Source organism: Erithacus rubecula (genome assembly GCF_903797595.1).
Source record: "Erithacus rubecula genome assembly, chromosome: 1".
Taxonomy (NCBI): domain Eukaryota; kingdom Metazoa; phylum Chordata; class Aves; order Passeriformes; family Muscicapidae; genus Erithacus; species Erithacus rubecula.
Genome location: NC_136658.1, coordinates 45,316,005 through 45,339,836, shown reverse-complemented (window position 1 = coordinate 45,339,836; position 23,832 = coordinate 45,316,005). Strand labels below are relative to the sequence as shown.

The window sequence follows — 23,832 nt, the reverse complement described above, 5'->3', positions numbered from 1 at the left end:
GTAATTAAAATCCCAGAAAGTATTTTGCTGGCTAAACTGAAGTGTGGTGGAGACTATTGAAGGAGTGAAAATTTAGAAACCTTGTGCTGTAAAACAGGTGCAGCTGTCACAACATGACATTTTAAATTGTTACTTGGTGGCATGCTTTTTTCTTGAGTTTAATGGATTAATGGATTTAGTGAAGTAAAATATAGTGATATTCTCTAAAGCGAACTTTTTTTTTAAATGTACTGATAACTTTATCTTAAAGTGTGCAAAAAAAAAACCAAAAAAGAAGTTGGTGTTTTAACCATTGCTTTTTAATTCTAGCACTGATGGAGCCCTTGGAGTAAGTATCAGTGCCCCAGGAGGTGCTATTGCTTCTGTTCCAAACTGGACTCTGCGAGGAACACAACTCATGAACGGCACATCCATGTCTTCTCCCAATGCCTGTGGAGGCATTGCCCTAGTATTGTCAGGTAAAGTGCTACAATGTTAAACATAGATATATCATCTCTATGAGATTAGATACTTTTTCCTCTTAGAAAAATGCTGTTGTTTCCAAATTTTTGTTGTATCCAGTAACACCCTTATTTTTATTTTCAGGACTCAAAGCTAATAATGTTCATTACACTGTTCATTCTGTCAGAAGAGCTTTAGAAAACACAGCAGTGAAAGCTGAAAACATAGAAGTATTTGCACAAGGCCATGGCATTATTCAGGTACTTGCAAGCAAAAAAGCCAGTATAATATAAATAACTGCTGGTGAAAAACTAATGCACAAAAAAAGGCAGCTTTTGAGGTGATATCACTCAGTTTGTTCCATGCTACTTGATTCTCAAATCTCACCAGGGGAGAGGAAGGGAATGTAGTGGGAGGGGAGGAGGAATGAGAAGGTTCTTTCAGTTTCAGTATGCAGTTACTGTAAAATAAGTGTGATAAGTGGACACATTCTTAGACTGATCAAAAAGATACATGGACGTAAAAGTGGGGTATAGGTTTTTATCACCCACGTGTGGATTTGGGAGCCTAAATTCTGTCCTAATGTCCAAAAATATTTTGATCTATCATCAGCGAGATCTGAACTTGTTCTGTTCAGACAAAAACTGGGACTGTAAGTTCTGGGCAGTGAAAACAGATACCCATGCTGGTTGACAAAGAAGTACAGCTGCAGTTGTACAGTGACTTTGCTGCAAGCCTGCACTAAACAGTCTGGGTGTTCATAGTTTGCTGTGGTCAGAGTAGCTTGGAAATCTGTGATGTGATGCTCTGTATGATGAAGGCACACTGACTGTCTCCCTATGCTTAGCTCAAAACTCACGTTCTGGAGATGCTAGAACCTAGTAGTTAATGTCTATTACACACATCAGTAGTGCTGGGTTTGATACAGAAGCCAGCAGTGGTGGCTTGGTGTTCTAGTAGCTCGTGATTAAATCACATGTTAAATTGTGATTAGAATTGATCTGGGGGATGAGGTGTTGTATGTCCACTTGTCTAAAAGGAGAGTGCCCTAATCTTCACTGGTGAAGGTACCTTGCTGTCAAGTAGAAGAGAACTTAAGATTTTTGAAATCAGTAAAATGGCAAGTAAGGTAGAAGGGTGTCTCTTAAAGACAAGGTGAATTTGTCATTTGAGTGTATTGTGGCATATCATGTACTTAGACCCAGGGCTGGATTTCATGACCTGATTATTTTTTCCATATCAGTAAGGTAAAATTTGTATGCATACTCCGTTGCTTGTCTCTCTTGTAATGCTCAACTTATTATTACATAGAAGTTTTAAATGGTTTAACTAGTGTTGCTCTACCTGTAAAAAATCATTTAAATTAGAAGAGTAGGTTTGGGCCTTTAAATTGTCTTCTTCAAAGTAATTTCTGAATAGAAATCTTTTAATGGATTTATAGCAGAGGAGACTTGGCCTTGCTTGTTTTTTAAGTTCTGGGCTTTCTGTGGCCATTGCAGACTGTGAAAATTGCCTCATTTTCTATACTGCTCAGGTAGCATGTGAGATACTTTACTGCTCATTGCTGTGCTTGCTCAACACTTCGTATTGAAGAGAATATGCATAAATTGCTATTAAGTTGAAATTTGTTAATTTAGAATTTGCTCTAACAGGTTGATAAAGCCTATGACTACCTCATTCAGAATTCGTCATTCACAAGTAACATCGGCTTCACAGTTACTGTCGGCAGCAACCGTGGAATCTACCTAAGAGATCCAGCCCAGATAGTGGCACCATCTGATCATGGGGTTGGCATAGAACCTGTCTTTCCTGAGAATACAGGTAGGAAAGAGCTTTTGTAGATGGAGATGTGAAGAAATACAAATGTCAACTGGAAACAAAAAGCTGTTTTAATGAGGAGTGATAGAAATCTGTACTGTAAAAGGGAGTCAATGTAACCCTAAGTTCTATGGTAAAGGAAGATGTGCAAATAAACAACTTTTTTATTCCAACCTCAGAATTAGATCTGCAGGGCTTTCATGTTGTTTGGAGAGACTGTTGGTTCATGCGTCCTCTCAGTGAAAAAAAAAAAAGAGATCTCTTTGAAATGGAGAATGTAAACCCCCTCCCCCCAAATTATTATAAATTTGAAATTAAGGATCTTTTAGGTAAAGATATGGGAATTAGGAATAACAATTCTTTACTAGGAAAATTAAAATAGAAATACAGTATTACAAAAAATAATTCCAACCCTGAATCAGATAACAACCTGACACTCTGTCTGACAGTCAGGGTTTTGGTAGCAGTCTGATCAAATAGTGGCTACAGTCCCCCTGCAGTGGCAGGTGTGGTTCAGCTGAAGCAGTGCTCCTGTAGAAGGTGTTTTCCTCTGAAGGTCCAGGGATAATGTAGAAAGGTCTGGCTTTCCTCTGGAATCCAGTGGAAGGAAGGATAACTTGCTGTCCAAAATCTCAGTTTTTATCTAGGTAGGAAAGGCTTGGCTCCTCCCCCTGGCTGGAGCATCTCCCAGTGGGATGGTGTAATTTTATCAGTCATGCAGTGGGACTGAATGGACCAGCAGCAGATGATATCTTCCTGGAGGGAGGATAGGTTTGTGGAAAAGATAGAGATGATTGCCCCATCTTGTCTTAAAGATGGATCATTAACAGATGGTATGTGCCATAGAGATAAGGAATCAATACCCCACCCAGTTATAAAAGATGGTGATAGAATACAGATTTCTGGCCACATCAACCCAACACAGGGCCCTAAGGAGTTGATCCCTATTATATTTTTCCAATGTGTGTATTCTAATGGCAAATAATGTTACAGTGGACTATGTGCACTTTTGTGTTATTGAATTCTTTTTATAATTTATTTCCTGACAGAAAATACTGAAAGAATATCTCTCCAGCTTCATTTAGCTTTAACTTCAAATGCATCATGGGTCCAGTGTCCTAGTCATTTAGAGCTCATGAACCAGTGTCGACACATTAATATTCGTGTGGATCCACGTGGCCTGAGAGAAGGAGTACATTATACAGAGGTATGGAAGTACTGGTGATAAGAGTAAGATTTTGTGCCCTTGTGGGGTCTCTATCAACTTTTTATTTCCTTTAAAAATATTTCTATAAAATCTGTGAGCTTTACAGACCAGAAAATAGTGCCGCACTGTATTTCACTTGACAGTCTTGAAGCCAGGGTTCAGCAATAGTTGTGCTATAGGATGTTGCATAGCACATGCCTGTAGAACTTTGAGTATCTGTGTTTGAAAACTAAAAGCATTTAGAAAACATTAGCCAAATAAATAACTTTTGATTGAGATTTTTTCCTTTGGTGAAATGAATCGAAATGGGAAAAATATTTTTCCTCAGTGATTGTTATTGTTTAACTGTTTCTAAGGTGACAGTGGTCAAATGATCTATTCTCCTCAGTGACAACTACAAAGATTCAAAATACTCTGCAATTAATTTAAGTTGAATGTTGTGTTCTATTGTTTGATTTTGATCAAAGATTTTGAGTTGTATTTTATTTTGTTAGGTGTGTGGATATGATACAGCAATGCCTAATGCAGGCCCTCTGTTCAGAGTTCCAATCACTGTTGTTATACCGACAAGGTGAGTAATTCCAGAGCTCTGAGTGTTCCTGAGCTTTCTACAAACACCTGAAAAGATTCTTACAGCAAACTTATGCAGCTGTGATGTTTTTTATAGTTTTGGTAATGACAGCAGTGTGTCCTGGAGGGCTTAGCCATAGTGGCAGCAGCTTCCTGGTCCATCAGCATACAGATGCCTTCTGGCTTGTTGACCAAAGTGTCAGTCAATGTACTGTTCGTATGTGTTGGTCAAGTGGAGTTTGGTTTTTTTCATTTCTGTCTGGTGAACTAGAGTACATAAAGCCAGAAGGCAAAGTAGCTGTTCTGTAACTCGTTCATGGAAGTATTGCTGCTTCCATACCTCAGTTGGTGATTTACTCAGCCAGGAAAAGCAGGTCCACTAAAAATGAGGATTCTGTGTTACTTTTGTTTAAGCACTGTAACTTCAGGGAGATTGGGAAGATGTTTATATAGTGTGGTGCAGCTGACATCTTAAATTTTAAGATACATTGTCCTGTCAGGTTCTGTATTCAGATTAAAATAATTGGTGTTAAAGACTAAATATCCTCATTGTATGCATTTTTAGAGTATTTTTGCATTTAAAAATGCTTCAGAAATTGGCTTGACTACTTGTTTGACTACTAATTGTTTTCCTTTTAACATACAGAGTAGATGAATCATCAAGCTATGACCTGACATACACAGATGTTCATTTTAAACCTGGTCAGATCCAAAGGCACTTCATTGATGTTCCACAGGGAGCTACTTGGGCTGGTAAGGAAAATAATTACATTAACTAAATAAAAGATCTGTCAGACTTGACAAAGTTGGTTTAAAATAATTTTGAGTTTGCCTGAATAAATACTGAAGGTTTTGGCCCATTAATATGTAAATATTTGTTTGATTTTTAAGCTCTTAGGTGAGTGATTTTCAGTTATTTCATGGTTTTTGGTATAGTAGGATCTTGATTCTAAGAAGAATTCTTAAAGAAACCAGCCAATAACAATCTGAAGTGGTTGTGTATACCTGGAGGAATGCCCCATGTTTATGGAAAAGTCTGAGGCTTACCTAGTTTTTAAGGTGTATGGATGTAATGTTGAAAGAAGTCACAACTGAAGAAAATGTGATTTTCATAATGGGTAAAAAGCTCATAATTTTGCAATTAGGAAAAAAAGGGATTTTTTTTTGCCTTGTCTTTCTTTGTGAGATTGCTGAACAATGATTCTTTCAAAAATATTTCAGTTAGACTGAAGTTAGTGATAATTGTAATTCAGCAGTCTGTCCTATACAGATGATACATCTGTACTATCTGATTCATTTTGACTGTTTAAGTGAGACATGTTTTCTTTAACCATCCTCTGAACTTAGCTGGTTTTCTTTAATGTGAAAGGGCTTTTAAAATTAGCTGATATATTAGCATTTTTCACATGTAGAGGCACTTGGAGTACTGCATAACTTCTTAAATTAAAAATTACTTGTGAATATAGTGTTTCTCTGGTGAATCTCTGCTTTTCTTCTAAAATTCTTGTGTCTTCAGACTAACTTTCTTTTTCCTTAATCTAGAAGTGACAGTGTGTTCGTGTTCAGCTGATGTGACTGCCAAGTTTGTGCTTCATGCTGTTCAGCTTGTGAAACAAAAAGCATACCGAAGTCATGAGTTCTACAAGTTTTCATCCTTACCAGAAAAAGGCTCTGTGACTGAAGCATTTCCTGTCTTAGTAAGTTGCTTTAGGGTGGAGTCAATAAAGTAATGTATCAGTGCAGTATAACAATCTGTTTGGGATTCTTTCCTAAGAAAACCCCCAAACCCAAGCTATAAGAAACTGTGTTTGTTACTGTAGTTAGTGCATCGGATTTTCAGTTTTGAAAAGATCTCTAATAGCTTCCTAATGTTTCTGAGCTATTTAATAATACAATACATGTTAATCTCTGCTATTTCTTTGTACTTGTTTATAAGGAGCAGTTTGTTTCCCTTTCAAATAGGAGCTATGCCTTGTTGGATAGTTCAGCATATTTTGCCTTTAGTGCTTAATGTGGTAGTCTGGGACATCTTCATCTTGAATGCAGGGGTAACTGACTGGCTCACATTCATACATGCTAGGTACAGGAGTCTTAGCTTGGACAATGCTAGCTCAAGAGTCCAAAACAATCAGGGAATGTGCTAACAGTTCAGGGCTGAGGATAACACAACCTCCTTCTCAAGATTGTCCCCTGCTTTGCTCAGTTTAGTTGTACAGCTGTAGTGCCAAAGAGTAGTTAAAATTTCTGTGTGATTCAGTCCCTTACCCTCTGTGGAAATACCGGGTGAGAGGCCATAAGCTATGTTGATCCCATTGATACATTATTTCAGCATTTTATTTAAAAACTGAAACAAGAAAAATCCAGAAAACCCCACCAACCAGGCAAAAACAAAATTAATCCAAACCTCTCAAGTTTTGTGGCATCTTACATGTGGAGAGATAGAGATCTCTTTCTAATACTTGTTTTGTAGGGGACACACATTAAATGAACTATGAACTAACTTGTCTGCCTAGTTTGAGGCATAAGAATGGAAGATAGTACATTTAAAAGCAGTACCTTTGTGTAGAGTATGTCCTGGCACTCCTTGTTTTGAAACATTTGTCAGTGATGCTGTTATATTGGAGTTTTGTGTTTTCTGAGCCTAGTATAATGTCTTCCTTGGTAGTGTACAAATCTGTGCAATTGGAGTAAAGTGGGCATAAGAGATTTTTTTTGAATTGTACTCTGTTTTTTTTTTTTGTTGTCTTTGGTTTTTGTTTTTTTTTTTTTTTTTTGTTTGTTTGTTTTTTTGTTTGTTTTTTGGCTTGGGTTTAGGGACGCTGGGGTCAATAGAAGAGGAAGATGGGACCTGGAGTCTAACTTTGTGCTTTTGTTATCCAGGCTGGAAAAACCCTTGAATTTTGTGTTGCTCGGTGGTGGGCAAGCCTTAGCGATGTTAGCATTAATTACACAATTTCTTTCCATGGTGTACTTTGTGGTGCTCCTCAGCTAAACATGGTAAGTTTTCCAGAGTGCTTATATTGAATTATTGTGAAATCCTATGGTATCTCGGAAAAAAAAACCCCAGCTTTTCTTCCTTCTTGCCTGTATTTAGAAACAGTGAAAATAATTTTGTATGTGAGACTTTAGTGTTCTCTCTTCAAATTTTTTAAATAGGAGTTCAGTCCCAGAGAAATACCAGTTACCATTATTCATGATTTTTATTCCATGCCTTTTCATTATAAACCAATTGTGAAAAAAGAAGGGGGGGGGGGGAAACCCAAACAAAATACCTGAACTCAGCAGTAGTAGAAAAAATATACTAGAAGGCTGAAAATGTAAATATGCTTACAGTATCAAGTGTTTTATGTAAATAAACTTTGCTGGGACCACAGTTCTTGAAATTGAATATCTGGCCTACCATTGCTGAAACAACAGCACGCTTAATACCATATTCAGAGTAAATTTTTGTTCATTTTCTCTTCAGTGTTCTGTTAAGATGTGGTGGTTGGCTTGAGATTCATCATTTAGGGCGGTTTAAGGTGCAGTGGGGTGGGGCAGTGTCATGATTCCTAACGGCCTGTGATATTAAAGGATTGAAAAAGTTACTTAGTGTGATATCTATATACTTTGTCCCTTGTTCTTTACTGTCCTATGCAACCTGGCTTGGCTTGACACTGTCTCCCCTCAGGAGAGAATGCTTTCAGAGCTGGTACCTACATGAAGCAGCATCATGCTAATCTGTCTTTGGCTCCTGCCTTTTTTTCAGCTAAAGGCCAGAGCAAATTTCAGCTATCCTGTGGGTGAATTTGGATGTATTCAGGCTCTAAGAGCTAAATAAACTGAGGAAGAAAGAGTGGGTACTGTGTGTTGAGCTGGTAAAACAGAAAAAGAGCTGTTGGTGATGGTGTGCACAGAAGCTGCCCCCAGCCCAGAAGGATTATTCTGAATGAATAATGGACAGTGAAAAATAAGAGAATACAAATAGTCTTGCCCTTCCTTTTTGAGCACCAGTAACTTTCATAAAATAAATTTCAGTAGTGCTTATATACTAGCATCTTTGCCATGGGGTACTGCTGGAAATAAACTTTTCAAATTATTTTGCCCATCACCAAGTCTGTGTATGCAGTAGTTCTTCTCTTTTGCAGAGTTAATCTATTCTGTAATAATAGTCCTAGGAAGCACCATAAAATACTTGTTTTAATATTCTATACTTTATATATAGAATTACATATTGAAAGTAAATCATCCTGAATGCACAAAAAAGTGCAGTCCTGCACCAGTTCTGTATAAAGCATGTAAATAAGGGAAAAAATTAACAACCAGAACTTAAGTTTTATTTTAGATAAGTTTTGCAAGTCCTGGTATTACCTGCTGTTGTAAAATAGAGGTGCACTTGCAACACTGTCAAAATTTCACAGTATTACTTGTCAAAGTATAAATAATTAGAGCTTATGTAATTATGAGATTCATAATTATGTCTGATGTTGTAAGTGCACAGAAGCATAATCGTTCAATTCTCTTCTAGCATGCTTCAGAAGGCATCGCACGGTTTGATGTTCAGTCCCTGTTGAAATACGAAGATATTGCTCCATGCATAAATCTGAAAAGCTGGGTTCAAACACTCAGGTAGAGTTTCTGGGGTGCTGTTTCGGGAGACTGGAAAAACTCCTCATAGGTCGAGTTGAAATAGTAACACATTAGCAGTGAAATTCAGGATTACAGAAATATTCCTGTCAAGCATCAATTGATTTGTCAGCATTCTCTGTGGTCACTTTTTCAAGACAAATTGCTTTCTTTAAGCTAATTTGAAAGGAGAAAAATTTGCAAAAATATTCCACTGCTTCCAGACACTTAGAGGTGAAAGGTACTTTAATATCTAAAGAAAAAAATTGTATTTATTGAAGTTACTTGCTAAAATTTGTTGGTTTGGTTTTTTTATTTCGTTTTTGCTATTTTTTCCCAAACAGCTGCTTGGGACCCTGCCAAATTTTGGCCGGAAAGACTGTTCTCTCTCTCTTTTGCTTGATCAGAAGTGTTTTTGTAGAATTTGGTGCAAAATTTTTGGGGGAAAGTTTAACAAATGCTGATTTGGAGAAAGAACTTAGCTAGAAAATTTTTAAATGGTTCAGCAGTGATTAAAGTTGGTCACTTCAGAAGGATAAAGAAATGCCATGTGGTTCAAGAGGTACTTTTGAGATGTTGGACAATTTTACAATGGTCAGTAATCCAAAATTTTTCATTATTTGGGCCTGACTTTGGGTTCCATCTGGGGCTTTTAGGTACTTGTAACTGGAATTGAGGTTGCCAGGAGTTCAATGAACATACCATGTATTGCTAGATTTAGAAATAATGTGTTTGATGTGCCCTGAATATGGAAATAAAACAGTCCTTTAATATAATTTCTTGATGGAAAATGGAAGAGCTCTTTACTCCTTGTAAAGCATTTACTCTTTACTTCACTCATCTCACGGTTAATGAACTGCAGTTAAGTCAACTGTGGAGAAATAGTTACATATTTCAATTAAGGCAGGAATAATGTCTCTTGAATGAACTAATGAGTCATGACACAGAGGGAAGATTACTGAATGGCTTTTCATTCTGTCTCAGTTCAAATGCTTGGGTGCAGAATGAATGTTAGGGAGACATATCATGTGTGGTATTACTCAGTTCTTAAGACTTCTGTCAGCAGTCTATCCAGTGTCTGCCAGACTAAGAAACCTAGGTTAAATGGACTTGTGGTCTGACCCAGCACCCGTATCTTACTGGGTGACTAGTCTGTGCCCTTGGTGATGAAAGAACTGGCAGAAGCTTGGAGACAAATTTTGATCATGTAGCTAGAGGTTATCTGATTTAATGAATGAAATGTAAACTTAAATGATGTCAGACCACCCTGATTCTGCTATTCTTTTTCTGAAGCTTTAGCCTTTTTTTAATATCATTATTATTTTGTTTATATCTCTGATGGGTGAGGTCTAAAATGTTTAGCTGGCCTGAACTTTTACTGTTCTTGAATTAACATACACCCTCTGTAGTGTACATTCTTCTGTGTTACTACTCAGATTAAGGCTTCTTACATTCTCTGAAGATACAGCCATCTATAACAAGGAATTATCAATTGTTCTGTCTTCTAATTGCAGTGCTACTAATTTTCCAGTTACAAATACAAGTGTTAATTTCAGAATGTTTACTTAGAAGTGTAACCTGATTTTATTTTCCTTGAACTTTTAATGGCCTTTAATTTTGAGCATCTAGACATGTTTATTACATTGTCGTCTTTTTTTTTTTTTTTTTCAGCAGTATCTGTAGTGTTACTAAACCTTGTTTTGACTGACATTGATTTTAACAGGAATTTATACAGCTTGGATAGTTACAGTGTATGAGGTGTTATGGCATGTGCTGAATTCATTTGTACCTCTGCTTCTACTTAATCAAAACAAATTTTGGTAGAGGATGCAAGTTTCTCATTAGAATCTTTTGTTGTTTGACTGCAGACCAGTGAGTGCAAAAATAAAACCTTTGGGCTCCAGAGATATTTTGCCAAATAATCGTCAGCTGTATGAGATGATTTTGACCTATAACTTCCATCAGGTAAGGGTTATGTTTGTTGTTATTTTTTTTGTAAGTTGCTAATAAACACATCATGTTTTCTAAAATCAGGTCCTAATTTTAACTAGCTTTCATTCAGAAAGGAGGCCTAGATTAACACTCTAGACTCACTACAATCAAAGTTCTGATTTCATCCACTTTAAAAGCTGCTGTTGCTTAAAACATGCTACAGTTCACATATCTTTTTGAATATGTATGTAAGGATTGTACTTCTTTTATTCTGTAGTAGATTAAATGCTTTTACGTTTCTTTTAATAGCCTAAGAGTGGAGAAGTAACTCCAAGCTGTCCACTTCTTTGTGAATTGTTGTATGAATCTGAATTTGATAGTCAACTCTGGATTATTTTTGACCAGAACAAAAGACAGATGGGTTCAGGAGATGCCTATCCACACCAGGTACAGAGTAATGTATTTAACTTTTTTTTTATGAAGACTGTGAAAGAGTTCATTCTTTTTCCTCTCCCAGGCCTTCTGTTAGCTCTTTACATTTCCTGATGCATAGTTTCAATGTTCTTACATATTCACAAGAAGACATACAAGGTTCAATGGTATTGTATTTGTATCAAAAAAAGACAGATACATTTTAATGAAATAGAACATGATTTTTTTTCCTCTCCTGAGGTAGGAAAAAGAGGAAAAACTGTTAACTTATTGATTTCTTGTGATTTTGCCTGATGCTTTTCAATAAATGAGTTCATATTGGTGGTGTTGTTTGGTTTATTACAAAGACAATCCCTTAAACTTCTCTGTGCAAGGTGGAAAGGATGCATTATTTTTCCTGTAGTCTGATTGAGTGCTGATAGAGCAGAGGCTTCTGTATTCATGAACACTGTCCTCTGTGCTGTTGGTATTTTCAGACAGCCTTTTTAATGCTTCAGCTTTGTTTGCTTCCTGTTGCCATCTTTGAAAGGGAGATTTTGTACAACACTTGTAGATACTCTACCCTCTGTGGGAGTCTCTTTCTACCTCAACAGATAGTGTGTCTGGATCATGGGAGAAGTAGGGAGAAATTTATAAAAAAAATTTAAAAGAAAAAAAGTAATAAGGAACATTTTTTATGATTTTTGGTTTTGAAATTATTTTTACCAAATAAAATCACAGTTGAACATCATTAATGTAATGTTAATTTTGACAGATTGATCATTCTGGAAGTGTACAAAAGGTAGTTTCAAGAGACATGCTTTGCCGTTTATAAATTATTTTCAGAAATTGCATTGTGTAAGCTTCTATTTCTTAACTTGCATTTTTAAGATGCTGTAAAATCTAAACATCACCGTAGTGCTTTGTTAGTGGTGGACTGTCATGCTGCAAGTCTCTGGTGCTGTGCATCATAGGACAATTATAAAAATTATTTAATCCAGGAAGAAATACTCACAGGAAACATGACTCCCTAGCCCAGGAAAGGGAGATTCTGGGAGCAGGGTAGTTTTGAGTTGTTTCTTTCTACTTGGGGCTGCCTTCTGTTTTATTGCAGCGGTATCAGAAAGGAGACTTAGTGTACTACTGCTCAAAACAGCCATGTGTTGTCCTGTCAGGTTGATAAAAATGAAGGAATGCATGCAAAATGTGACAGTCTTATTTTTGGGGTTTAGAGGAGGTTTTTTATGAATGGTAAAATGTTGAATCTTAGCATTTATGAGAACTTCTTTCTTTCAGTATTCTGTGAAACTGGAAAAAGGAGATTACACTATTCGGTTACAAATTCGACATGAGCAGAACAGTGAGCTGGATCGCATCAAAGACCTGCCATTTATTGTTTCTCATAGGTTGTCTAGTACCTTGAGCTTAGATATTTATGAAAACCATAGCCTTGCTCTCTTAGGGAAGAAGAAATCCAACAGTTTGACATTACCACCAAAACACAGTCAGCCATTCTTTGTTACATCTCTGCCTGATGACAAGTAAGTTATGAAGTATTGTTTTTCTCATCTGCATCTAGGCAGCTGCCTCTGCACCTCAGTAAAATGATGCTTTAATAGTGTCTGCCTGTCCAGATTTGGTAGTTCCTTGTGTTGCTTTTTCCCTGTTTGGCTTCTTTATTGTAGTTTCCATGGACCCTTAGTGAACCTGGTTTTAATGCTGAGCTTACTTTCTTTGAACAGAATACCTAAAGGAGCAGGACCAGGATGTTATCTTGCAGGAAGTCTTACTCTGTCTAAAACAGAACTTGGAAAGAAAGCTGTGAGTATATGAAATGGATGACGGGAGTTTTTTCTGAATTTTTTTCTAGCAAGCATATGGCATGCCAGGAAGTGCTGTATTGTGTAGGGTTAGTACTTTGAAGAGCATTAGGTTTGGTAACATAATACATTTTAGAAGCAGTTGTTTCATTATAAAGTCAGCATAACTTCTAAGTATTTCTGTTATTTTCATTTTCTAATTTCAAAATTAATTGCATTTTCTAAATTTTGGGGTTTAATTCTTTTGCTCTGAAATCTTTAATTTCTAGAAGCAATTGCTTTCTTGTTGGTGTGGAGGCTTTAAAATTGACCTTATGTAACTCCCTAGCTTAATGTAATTTTTGAATAAAAAATGCGTGCATATAGTGTAATGTGCATGTTGGTTCTGTAATATTCTTCATTTCATGCATGCAATATTCAGCAAAACCACATGCTTTCTCAACACATGTTACTGTTATCAAGTAGGAATTTTGCTGACTCAAATACATAAACAGATTTTCTTACCTGGTACACACTGATGTTGTCAACCACTAGTATGATTATATGCTTCAACAGAATGATATAAGATCTGTGTGTGAGGCTAGAAAAAAAAGATGAAGGATTTTTTTTTGCTCGTAACACAGCATCCTGTGAAAAACATTTTTTAACCTTAATGACTATAATGCAACTGTGATTATAGTAACTATGTCACTTTTCTGTGTATCTGGTGCTATGGTGTTTAGAAGATTCCCTTAGCTGTTTTCAATCAGATGGTAAGCATGAGACTAAATTTTAGTCAATCTTGGTGGTTGTTAGTACTCAAAGGTAGTTGATCTATGTCCATATATCACTAGATGTAGCTGAACAAAATGTATAAAACTAAAGTACGTCTTCATAGAAAGTAAGTTTCTTTGAATATGTGGGCATGTACTTATAAATCTTATTGAGCATGGAAGTTTAGCTAATTCGATCTGAATTGGTTGTACTTTTGGGACAGTGCAGGTGAGAATGTATCAAGAGAATTCATGTATCAGTGAGGAAAAACCCAGTAACTAGGAGCTTTTAAAATACCCAGTTTAATATTCCTTGGTGATTCCTGCGAGGTTGCAAGTATGCTTTTATGATATGCATGATAAATCCATTACACCAGTGTAATTTATTTTCCCTAGCTGGAATTGTGCACTTCCTTGAACTATTGGTTGCAATCTTGCATGTTTTATTTTAAAACCAGACTAAATGGCTATGTACAGTGGTTTCTTGAAAAGGAAGCAGGAGATAGGTAGATACAGCCTGTCAAATTCCATGTAATGGAGAATGCTTAAGACCTTACACAGAAAGAAATTCTAGCTGAGGTGTTTCTCATGTTATACTCTAAGGCATTACTGTTACTCATATTTCAATGGAAAAAGGATGGTGTCAAATAGCATCTGATACTTTCTGCTGCCTTTAGTGAACCTCAGTACCTACCATGAGACAAAAAAAGGAGGACTAGGCAGCAAAGTTGTCTCTAAGTCAGTGGGTGGACGCAAGGTAAGGGAAAATGTATCTAATATGTCTATATTTATTATGAAAGACAACAATGCCACTAAGCAGTCAAAAATCTAAAATTCTGAGGCTGAATTTCTGTAATTTATTAATTGAAGCTAAGTGGTTAACAACACTTGCTTATATTGCAGGAGTAATGAATTGTATATACAGTGATACATTGGTTTATTAATTTTAAAAATCTGAAAGAGCATGCTTTAAGAGCATGTTTGATCATTGATGTGGCTCTCTAAAAGCTGGAAATCTGTAGGTTGGAAGTATCACTATAATTGTACAGAGAAGGTGTCTCCATCCTGTGTGGTGTGTGCATGTTTTCTTACAGTATGTTATTCTAACTCCCAGGGGCAGTCTGCAGCAAAGCGACAAGGAAAATTTAAAAAGGTACTGAATGTTAGTTTTTGAAAAAGATATACTGAAGTATTTTTGCATATGACTTACAGAATTTGTCTACCAGTCTTGGTTTTTAATTTGTCTCCTTTATCTACCTGCTTAGACCTGAGTTATTTACTTCAGCACCTTAAGTATGTTTACTGGTAGAATGACAAAACACTACTGCAACACATAGCTGAGAGGCACGTATGCATCTGTATACTTTTGCAATAAGTGCTATAAAAATGCATGTGGTGTTAGTCTGCAATTTTTCTTATTATTGAATACTCAGGAATGTTCAGTGTTTGTGGTTCAATGTTTGTGGCAAGTGTTTCTGCCTATTCTATCTGCAGATTGAGATTCAAATATGAACCGAACACTTGAAATTAAATAATTGAAAATCTGTGTTGCCATCTACTAAATTGAGAGTTGTCTTCTTTACAGTCATAAAAAAAAACATACAAGAAAGCTAGAGTTTATACAGTCATATAGCAGGTAGTAGTATTCACAGATTGGATAAGATAGTTTAGAAAGGGGATGACTTTTAGTATAACAGTGTTTAATATTATGCTTTCTTATATTTTCACATCAGGTAATGCAATATTTTGCCAGCAGTCAATGTGAAACAGTTTGTTTAAAAAAATGCCATATACATATATTTCACTAGACTACCTATATTAGGTTACTGGGTTTTTTCTTGTTCTTAAGTTGTAAAGGTATTTACTTTCTGTTGATTTCAAGGTACTTTGTTCTGGAGTGACATGCAGATTAGCCAGGATTCTTGTTTGAAGTAAGACTTGAGAACCATGAATAACATAGTTTATAGTCACTCCGTTATTTTGTGAATAGTAAGCTGGAATCTGAACCTGCTAATTTACTCTGGTCTTGGAGTAATAACCACATGGGAATGAGATTAGGCTTTCCAAGAAGGATTTTATTGCATGTTGCTGTTTTATTTTCATCATCGCTCTCAGAAGGATAATTTAAAATCCCATGTGAATGCATGGCTTCCTGGTAGAAGATCTGGTGTAAGATCTTCACTAACAAGGGAGTTAAACTCTAATGATAATACAATTTGAATAACAAAACCTATTAAACAGATGCCAGAAGTTGTGGTTTTTTTGAGGGTTTTTTTGGTGGTTGTTGGGGTTTTTTTTCTTTGGTTTTAGAACAGAGATTTGTATTCAGATCTGAGCAGTAAAACCACCCAAGCCAAAATAAAAACTGTCCCTGTTACTTTCACCTATTTTCATTGATGTACTAGCAGCAAATAGACCAGTGGATTTCTTCAGGGCTCCATCTTCAGCCCTCTGCTCTTCAGCATCTTTGTAGTGACTTGGACACAGGAGTGGAAGGGATACTGAGCAATTCTGCAGACAACACCAAATTGGGAGGAGTTGTCATCTCCCTTGAAAGCAGGGAGGCCCTGCAGAGAGACCTTGACAAAACAGAGCTTGGTAATCACCAACCATATGAAATTCAGCAAGGGAACATGCTGGGTTCTGCACCTGCATGGGGCACCCCTGGATGTACAGCACAGAGTGGGGGATGAGATGCTGGGAAGCAGAGCCATGGAAAGGAACCTGGGGATCTGGTCAGTGGCGAGTTGAACATGAGTCAGCAGTGCCCTGGCAGCCAGGAGGGCCAACCCTGCCCTGGGGTTCATCAGGCACAGCATCACCAGCCAGGCAAGGGAGGGGATTGTCCTGCTCTGCTCTGCACTGGGGCAGCCTCCCCTTGAATATTGTGGACAGTTTAAGGTGCCACAATATCAGAAAAATTAGACACTATTAGAGAGTGTCCAGAGGAGGGCAGTGAAGATGGTGGAGGACTTTGAGGGGAAAATGTATGAGGAACAGCTGACAGCTATTCAGACTGGAGAAGACTGAGGGGAGATCTCATTGCAGTTTACAACTTCTTCATGAGGGAAACTGGTCTTTTCTCTGTGGTGATCAGTGAAAGGACCTGGAGTGGCCTGAAGTTGTGTCAGGGGAGGTTTAGGTTGGATATTGGGAGAAGATTCTTTGCCCATGGGGTAGTTGGACACTGGAAGAGGCTCCCCAGGGAAGTGGTCACAGCATCTGCCTGACAGAGTTCAAGAAGCATTTGGGCAGATCTCTCGGCCACATGGTCTGACTGTTTGGATTAGTGCTGTGCAGGGCAGGAATTGGATTTGATGATCCTTGTGTATTTCAAAGAATTCTTCTGTAAAAGCTCGATTAGTTAATGCATTTTGCTAAGAATGCAACTCAGAGGCCTTCCTAGTTTAAAAATTTGGATATTTATCCTGTTCTGTCATAGGCTTACATGCAGTTGTATTTCTTTTATATTTCTTTTGTGATTCAGTAACTTTGAAAAGTATGAAAAATCTACACATACTTTTTTAAGACAGGTCCAGGCTCTCTTTACCACAAGGGCATGCTGCTGGCTCATGTTCAACCTTGTGTCCACCAGGATGCCAAGCTGCTACTGGATGGCCCCCAGCATGGATTATGCCTATATTTATTCTTTCCCAGTTTATACTTCTCTTTGTTGAACTTCATGAGGCTCCTGTTGAGCCCATTTCTTTTGAGATGCCTCTGGATGGCAGCAGACTCTCTGGCATCTCAGCCACTCCTCCCAGTTTGATGTTACTAGCAAACATGCTGAGGGTGCCCTCTGCCCCCATCATCCAGTAATAGAATAGGGTTCAATCCAGAATTGGCTCCTGGAGCACAGAATTAGTTACTGACCTCCAACTGCATGTCATTGACCACTCTCTGGGCCTGGCCATTCAGCAGCTTTCAATCCACCTGACTGCATCTGTTTTGCATAAATGCAGTTTGTGGTTTTGCCAGGAAATAGCAGCCTAAGATTCCAAAGATAATTAATTCTTTTATACTGTGCAAAAATGGCAAGGGGTTCTCTCCACATAATAAGCAGATGTCTTTGTTTTCATTTGTAATGTGGTTACAATCTGATCACTTTTTTCCTTGTCTCCAAGCTCTGTCCAGAACATAGTTAGAATGAAGAACATATCATTGACTTTTTCAGGTCTGTGAGAATGATTTTTTTTTTTTTTTTTTTTTTTTTTTTTTTTTTTTTTTTTTTTGTTGGTTTACATAAAGTAGCTTTTGGACAGCAATATGTAACAATAAAATGAGAGTTGTTGTAAAAATAAGCAACACTGCACTAATTGTATGCATCTTAAAACAGATTCAAATTCTATATGTATATTCATCTGTATGTGCAGATAGGCATTAATATGAAGATACTTATTAAATGGAAAATGAGAGCTGGGATGTGTTCCTAAAACAGATTCAAATTCTATATATATATTCATCTGTATGTGCAGATAGGCATTAGTATGAAGATGCTTATTAAATGGAAAATGAGAGCTGGAATGTGTTCCTAGAGGGAACTTTTTTCCTGTGGTTAGTTTTGCTGCGAATGCTTTGAAGTACAAATAACAATAGTTTTATATGTGTTTTACATATAAAATATGAGATGGGAAAACACAAGACAGAAATCTAAATTGAAATCTTGAAGCAAATTAACTGTTAATTAAGTTATTTTAAGAGATGACTGTTTTGATGGCACTGTGCTTGTTTATGTGTGTAGTTTGTAATTCAGTTGAAAGTAAACCCAGTGAGACTTATGAGACTCCACAGAGTACACAGACCAAAGTGCCTATCCTGTATGCTTCCCAGTTTTCCAATACTGCATATCTTCGTAGAGGATAAATTTGAATGTTTCCTTAAAGTAATTTTTTCAGTAGGTAGACTTGCTGTCTTTCTGTCTGTAGTTCTCTATCTTATACTAAATTTCATTTTATATATAACTCTAATACTACTCTAGCTGTCAGAGGAAAATTTGAATAAGAAAACAGGTTGGAGTACTGAGTTGTGAAGACCTGCCTTTCTGTTCCTTAGCCTGCAATGATGAATGTTTTGCCATTAATTGCCATCCTGAGATCTTCTGGTACCTAGGGAGTTGCCAAGTGTTATAAATGATCTTAGTGTTTGCAGATAAAATAAAGAAGCCTTCAGTCCGTCTTAGTGCCCTGTAAAAGTTATGTGATAATAACCTGAACTTTATCTGTTCCACTAAATAAGTCTGAGGTCTGTGGAGAAGTCTGCTCTGTAAGCTCTTTTAAGACGAGGGTGCTGGGCCTGAAGCTCATTGTTTTCCTGTCAGTGGTCATAGCTTGTAAGAATGCCGAACATTATGAAACCAAAAGTACCTATGTGAGAGAGCAGGGAGATGACATTTTACTATTGGTTTAGCCACATAAGGTTAGTCTCTCAAAATGCAAGTATTCATCCATATAAGTGAGATTTTGTTAATCCAATTGTGCTCAGTTTGAAACTTAAACCAGAGTTGTAGAGCCTTCTCATACAGACAAGGCTTGAGAATGCAGAGATCACGTAGATATACAACTCCAGAAATATGCTGCCAAGTGGAATGAAAATGTACTTTCAAAGAAAATCCTCAACTCTTGGAAGAATATTTCTTAGAAAGGCAGGTTTCTTTCTTAGAAAAATACTGGTCTTGATAGAGGACATCTTTTAGAAAATAATGTAAATTAAGATTTTTGTGCTATAATAGCTTCTTGGACTGCTTAAAATGTTTAGTTTGCTTTAGTGAACTATATTGTTGCTTTCTACTGTTCCAATTACCTTAGTGAGCAGCACACCATGTTCCTGATCTCTGTATCTTCAGTGTGTACTTATTTCCGTGACCTGTTTTGTCATGCTCTGGTGTAGGTCTCGCTGGAGGCTCATTTAGGTGTATTGACTTGTTGTGCACTTCATACTTACAATACATGTGTTCAGGATAGCTCCTGTGAAAGCTACACTTCAGTGCAGATTAGTTATCTAAACTAGTTTTCAAAAAAACTCCAGTATTTAAATGTCCATGCTGTGATTCTGTGATTACATATTAAGTAGCTGGGAAAATTGTTTTGAGGGAATATTGAAGTCATGTTTACCAGTATTGTATTCCACAGCAAGATGCTGGCCTCTTTGAACTATATGTTCAAGTAAAATTTTTCTGCAGCATGGCTTTTGAATGTTTCAGAAGTGTAATGTTGAAGTCCATTATTGCAGTTTCTGTCCATTTTACTTGCTATTAAGTAACTTTAACTCCATCTTGTACACAAGGGCTCATTTTACTACACAACACTGACCTGGTTTATGGGAAGCATTCGCACAAATGTATTCTAGAATAATTGGTAAGAATCATTAAATTGCCACAGTAATTGAGCAAGCAGCTCAGTATTTTGCACCGTGTTGCAACAGAGTAGTGGTATCTAGAGGATTTAAACTTATGTGATCTTCTCTGTGAAGTATCCGGTATGTAAAGTAATGGGACAAGTGCCTTTACTGTTTAGGGAGAAGCTTGTTTAATGATTGCAGTAAAAATGAAAACAAAATGAGCAAATGGCCTGACCCAGCATTTTGATGTTTTAGAAGCAATGGATGAAATATATTGCTACCTTATTTGCAAACTTATATGTAAGTTATCAGGAAATGGATGTCAACATAGTCCAAGTTAGATTTTCCTTTTAAATAGCTGTAGCTGGTTTTCTCATGGTGATGATTGATTAGTGTAGCATGAACTCAAACTATAGTGATATTTCTTTGCTAGCATTTAAGGTTTAAAAAAAACCTTGCTGTTGTGTCTACGTAATTAGAACTGAGACACAAGTGAAACTGGAAATCAGTTGACTGTGGATGCCTCACCTAATTCAATATGCACATGGAAGAAATAGTATCTTGGGAGGAATAAATATATCCTGTGACATGTTTAATGTTTATCCTACTGTGGTATTATTTTTTAGAAATTGGCTATCTTTATTCATTTGTTTATTGCCAGATTTGTAGGATAAGATCTGTCTTTTTTCCCTTATCCTTTTAACCAAGTTATTTGCTTTTCTATCAACAAACAGAAAGCCTTATTTCCTAACAAATATTATGTAAAATTATGTGAATGTAAAAATGTCAAAGTGGCTGAATTTTAGGCTGCCTTTTCTTATACCTAGTGTGCTGTTTTAATATTTACATTCTTGCATTGCTTAAGATAAAAACCTATAGGAGTTCCTGAATTTTTACTGTCTAATATCTTTGCTCTCAGAACCTTTACTCACTGTGTGTCTAGCTCAGAGTAGTTGCTGGCTATGATTTAGCTTTGATATGACATCACAAAAAAGTATACTGTACCTATCTGAATATGCATCTCTTTTTCCACCTCCAGGATGTCCTTACTGTTCATTATCATCTGATACCATCACCATCAAAGAGTAAAAATGGCAGCAAAGAGAAAGAAAAAGAACAGGAAAAAGAAAAAGATGCAAAAGAAGAATTTGCTGAAGCTTTAAGAGACCTAAAAATACAGTGGATGACCAAGTATGTCTCCACATTACTACACAAGCTTGAAGCAGCTTGAAGTTCACAAAAATACTCAATCTGTACTTTCATGCTATATTTTACTCTCTTCTAGGCTGGATACTACTGACATGTATAGTGAATTGAAAGAAGCATTTCCTAATCATCTTCCTCTGTATGTTGCAAGACTTCATCAGCTGGATTCTGAAAAGGTTATTTCACACTTCTTAAACTTAATTTGTCTCAATACACCCATGTAGCCTAAACAACTCTTTTTTTGTGCACATTTGAATTTGAAGTATTCAGTATTAAAAAGCAGAAATTTCTAAATAAGGTGACAGGTGCCTACATGTGTGACCTTCATAATCCCACAGCAGAATAAAAAATGTATGCCTAAACAAAGTGTGTTTGCTTATCACATTATGCCTTGTTCAGTTGAACACATGTTAAGTTTTCTTACTTAGTCTACAATGGTTTTATTCTGAAGGGTGCCTACCGAGACAAATACACATCCCATTCTGTTCCTGTTCTGGGCTGGTAATTTCTCCTAGCAGCATGACTCAGACAGCTTGGGACAGTAACCCTCTAAACTGACACAGCTAAATCCAGCTTCCATCATTGTCCTCAAAATGGGAAGTGTCAACAGAAGATTTGCATGTGTTTGGTTTTTTCTTAATCTTAAATACCTTTGTGGATATGCCACTACCTTGAATATTCTTCTTTTCATTTCATTCTGATATTGTATTTATTTCTGAATTGAATAACTGCTGCATTATATAAGAATACTGATTTGTACTGAAAGGTGATTTTCTTTCTGTAAACTTTGCATTTTGCGTATTCCAATCTCATATTTCACAGTTTGTTTTCAGTGAAATGGACTAAATATGCAGGAAATATTGAAGACTTTCCAGGGTGTTTTAAGCAAAATTAGAATGAAGTGGAGAAAAGAACATGTTGAATTATCAAATGTTATTTCTGCATAGCTTTGCAATCATCCTAATGCTAGTAGAATCTACAGTGAAGAAGTGTGATTTCATGGTGCTGAACATCTTTTATTCTTCTTTTAGGAACGAATGAAAAGACTTGATGAAATCGTTGAAGCTGCAAATACTGTAATCTCTCATATTGATCAAACAGCATTAGCAGTATATTTTGCTATGAAGACTGATCCCAGGCCTGATGCAACTACTATAAAAAAGTACCTACCCAGTAAATAATTTTCCTGCATCCTATTTCTGTAGTCTATGTACTTTGTCTCTGCGTGTAAGAAATAGAATGACTAACTTTTTTTGATAACTTTTATTACTCTTTTGTGGCACAGGCAATTTAAAATATGACTACACAATAGTTTTGTTCTCTTATTTCCAGAATGCAGGGATACTGCAACTTAAAATTTTTATTTATTTAATAAAATAAATAAGGCTTCTTTCAGGATTTAAATATATCAGAAAAATGGGGTATTAAGTTGTTGTATCAAGCTTAATCTGAGCTCTTAATCTAAGATGAACTACTGTATTTGAAGACAAAATTTGCATCAGCCTAAGAAGTAACTCCTTGCAAGAGATTTCTTTGTGAAAAGCATGGTGACCTTGCTTCAGAGTATTTTTGAGACCTATTGTTCTTCTTTAGCTTTAGATTGTTCCTCTGTATTATCAGTATGTATATCCTTAGGAAGATATTCTCCAGCTTAGTCTGGAGAATAAGTGATGGATTTTGCTGTGTGTAGCATGGTGCTGTTTTAGTACCAGAACAGCAGATCTGAATATTAGGCCCTTAAAATGGGAGATTCATCTTTGTTGATTATCTGTAAAATATCAGATTTCAATTGTAAAACTAGTCCGTCTGTTCAAGCGATCCTGAATCCAGATTTGTGTGTAGTTCTAGAATTGCTAATATAAAAGCAAAGCCTTGACACAATAAACTTAATTCTAAACATTTTGTGGTAAGTTCATCTATTAGGTCATGTGTTTTGAATATAACATCTGAAATTGAACACCAAATTTAATGGTGCTTTAAATGGATGCAATTCCTTTGAAGTCAGCAGAATTATATCTGCTTATGTTAGTGGTGGATTTGACTGTTTGTAATGCCAGGAGCTATAAAGCTGTATTTCTAGATGCTGACTTACTTTTAGAATTCAAGTTGCCCTTGCCTTAAGTCATCTAAGGCGTTTCATACTTAGAATGGTTGAGTATTTTTAATGCATAATGTCTTTCGGTAATATTTTATGATCAGTTTAATTTATTGTATGTAACCTTGTATATACTAACTACTGTAAACTTTTTAGCTTAAACTGAGTTAGCACTGTTTCTGTTCTTAAGGAAGTATCTGCAAAATATTCTAAATATTTTTCATACTGTTTCTTTTTCTCCCTAGTGAAATGGAAAAACAGAAGAGTACCTTAGTGGATGCACTTTGTCGAAAGGGAAGTGCACTGGCTGACCAACTTCTTCATCTGCAGACCCAAGAAGGGGCTGCTTCCAGTGATGCAGAAGGCAAAGATGAGGATCATGAGACCTGCTCAGAAGCTTTGACAGAGACATTCTGGGAAACAACAAAATGGACTGATCTTTTTGACAGCAAGGTAAGGGACCAGAGCAGGTTTTTTTCATTTGGATTTTGGGTTTTCTGATGGTTTCTTCTGGAATTATGCACTGCCTTTGTGTACACAGCCTTGTACATTCCTGCCTTCTACTTTTCCATGATGTCCCCTCTGTACATTGTGCTTCCTTTATGACCTTTTTCCATGGAGATTTTGCCAAGCCTGTCA

General features: G+C 36.5%; 1 protein-coding gene across 2 annotated transcripts in view; it reads left to right on the top strand.

The window, feature by feature from the left end:
- Nucleotides 1-23,832, top strand: part of TPP2 (tripeptidyl peptidase 2) — a 48,711-nt gene that overhangs the window by 16,978 nt on the left and 7,901 nt on the right. The window contains exons 11-28 of one of the 2 annotated variants that reach the window (XM_079319763.1): nucleotides 310-458; nucleotides 586-701; nucleotides 2,094-2,262; nucleotides 3,309-3,466; nucleotides 3,961-4,037; nucleotides 4,683-4,789; nucleotides 5,579-5,733; nucleotides 6,917-7,033; nucleotides 8,544-8,644; nucleotides 10,510-10,606; nucleotides 10,883-11,020; nucleotides 12,281-12,525; nucleotides 12,727-12,805; nucleotides 14,671-14,709; nucleotides 20,932-21,083; nucleotides 21,178-21,274; nucleotides 22,130-22,260; nucleotides 23,439-23,646. In XM_079319763.1, the coding sequence (XP_079175889.1) occupies nucleotides 310-458; nucleotides 586-701; nucleotides 2,094-2,262; nucleotides 3,309-3,466; nucleotides 3,961-4,037; nucleotides 4,683-4,789; nucleotides 5,579-5,733; nucleotides 6,917-7,033; nucleotides 8,544-8,644; nucleotides 10,510-10,606; nucleotides 10,883-11,020; nucleotides 12,281-12,525; nucleotides 12,727-12,805; nucleotides 14,671-14,709; nucleotides 20,932-21,083; nucleotides 21,178-21,274; nucleotides 22,130-22,260; nucleotides 23,439-23,646 (2,335 nt within the window). The remainder of the gene's footprint in view (nucleotides 1-309; nucleotides 459-585; nucleotides 702-2,093; nucleotides 2,263-3,308; nucleotides 3,467-3,960; nucleotides 4,038-4,682; nucleotides 4,790-5,578; nucleotides 5,734-6,916; nucleotides 7,034-8,543; nucleotides 8,645-10,509; nucleotides 10,607-10,882; nucleotides 11,021-12,280; nucleotides 12,526-12,726; nucleotides 12,806-14,670; nucleotides 14,710-20,931; nucleotides 21,084-21,177; nucleotides 21,275-22,129; nucleotides 22,261-23,438; nucleotides 23,647-23,832) is intronic. The other variant, XM_079319764.1, reaches the window with a different exon arrangement.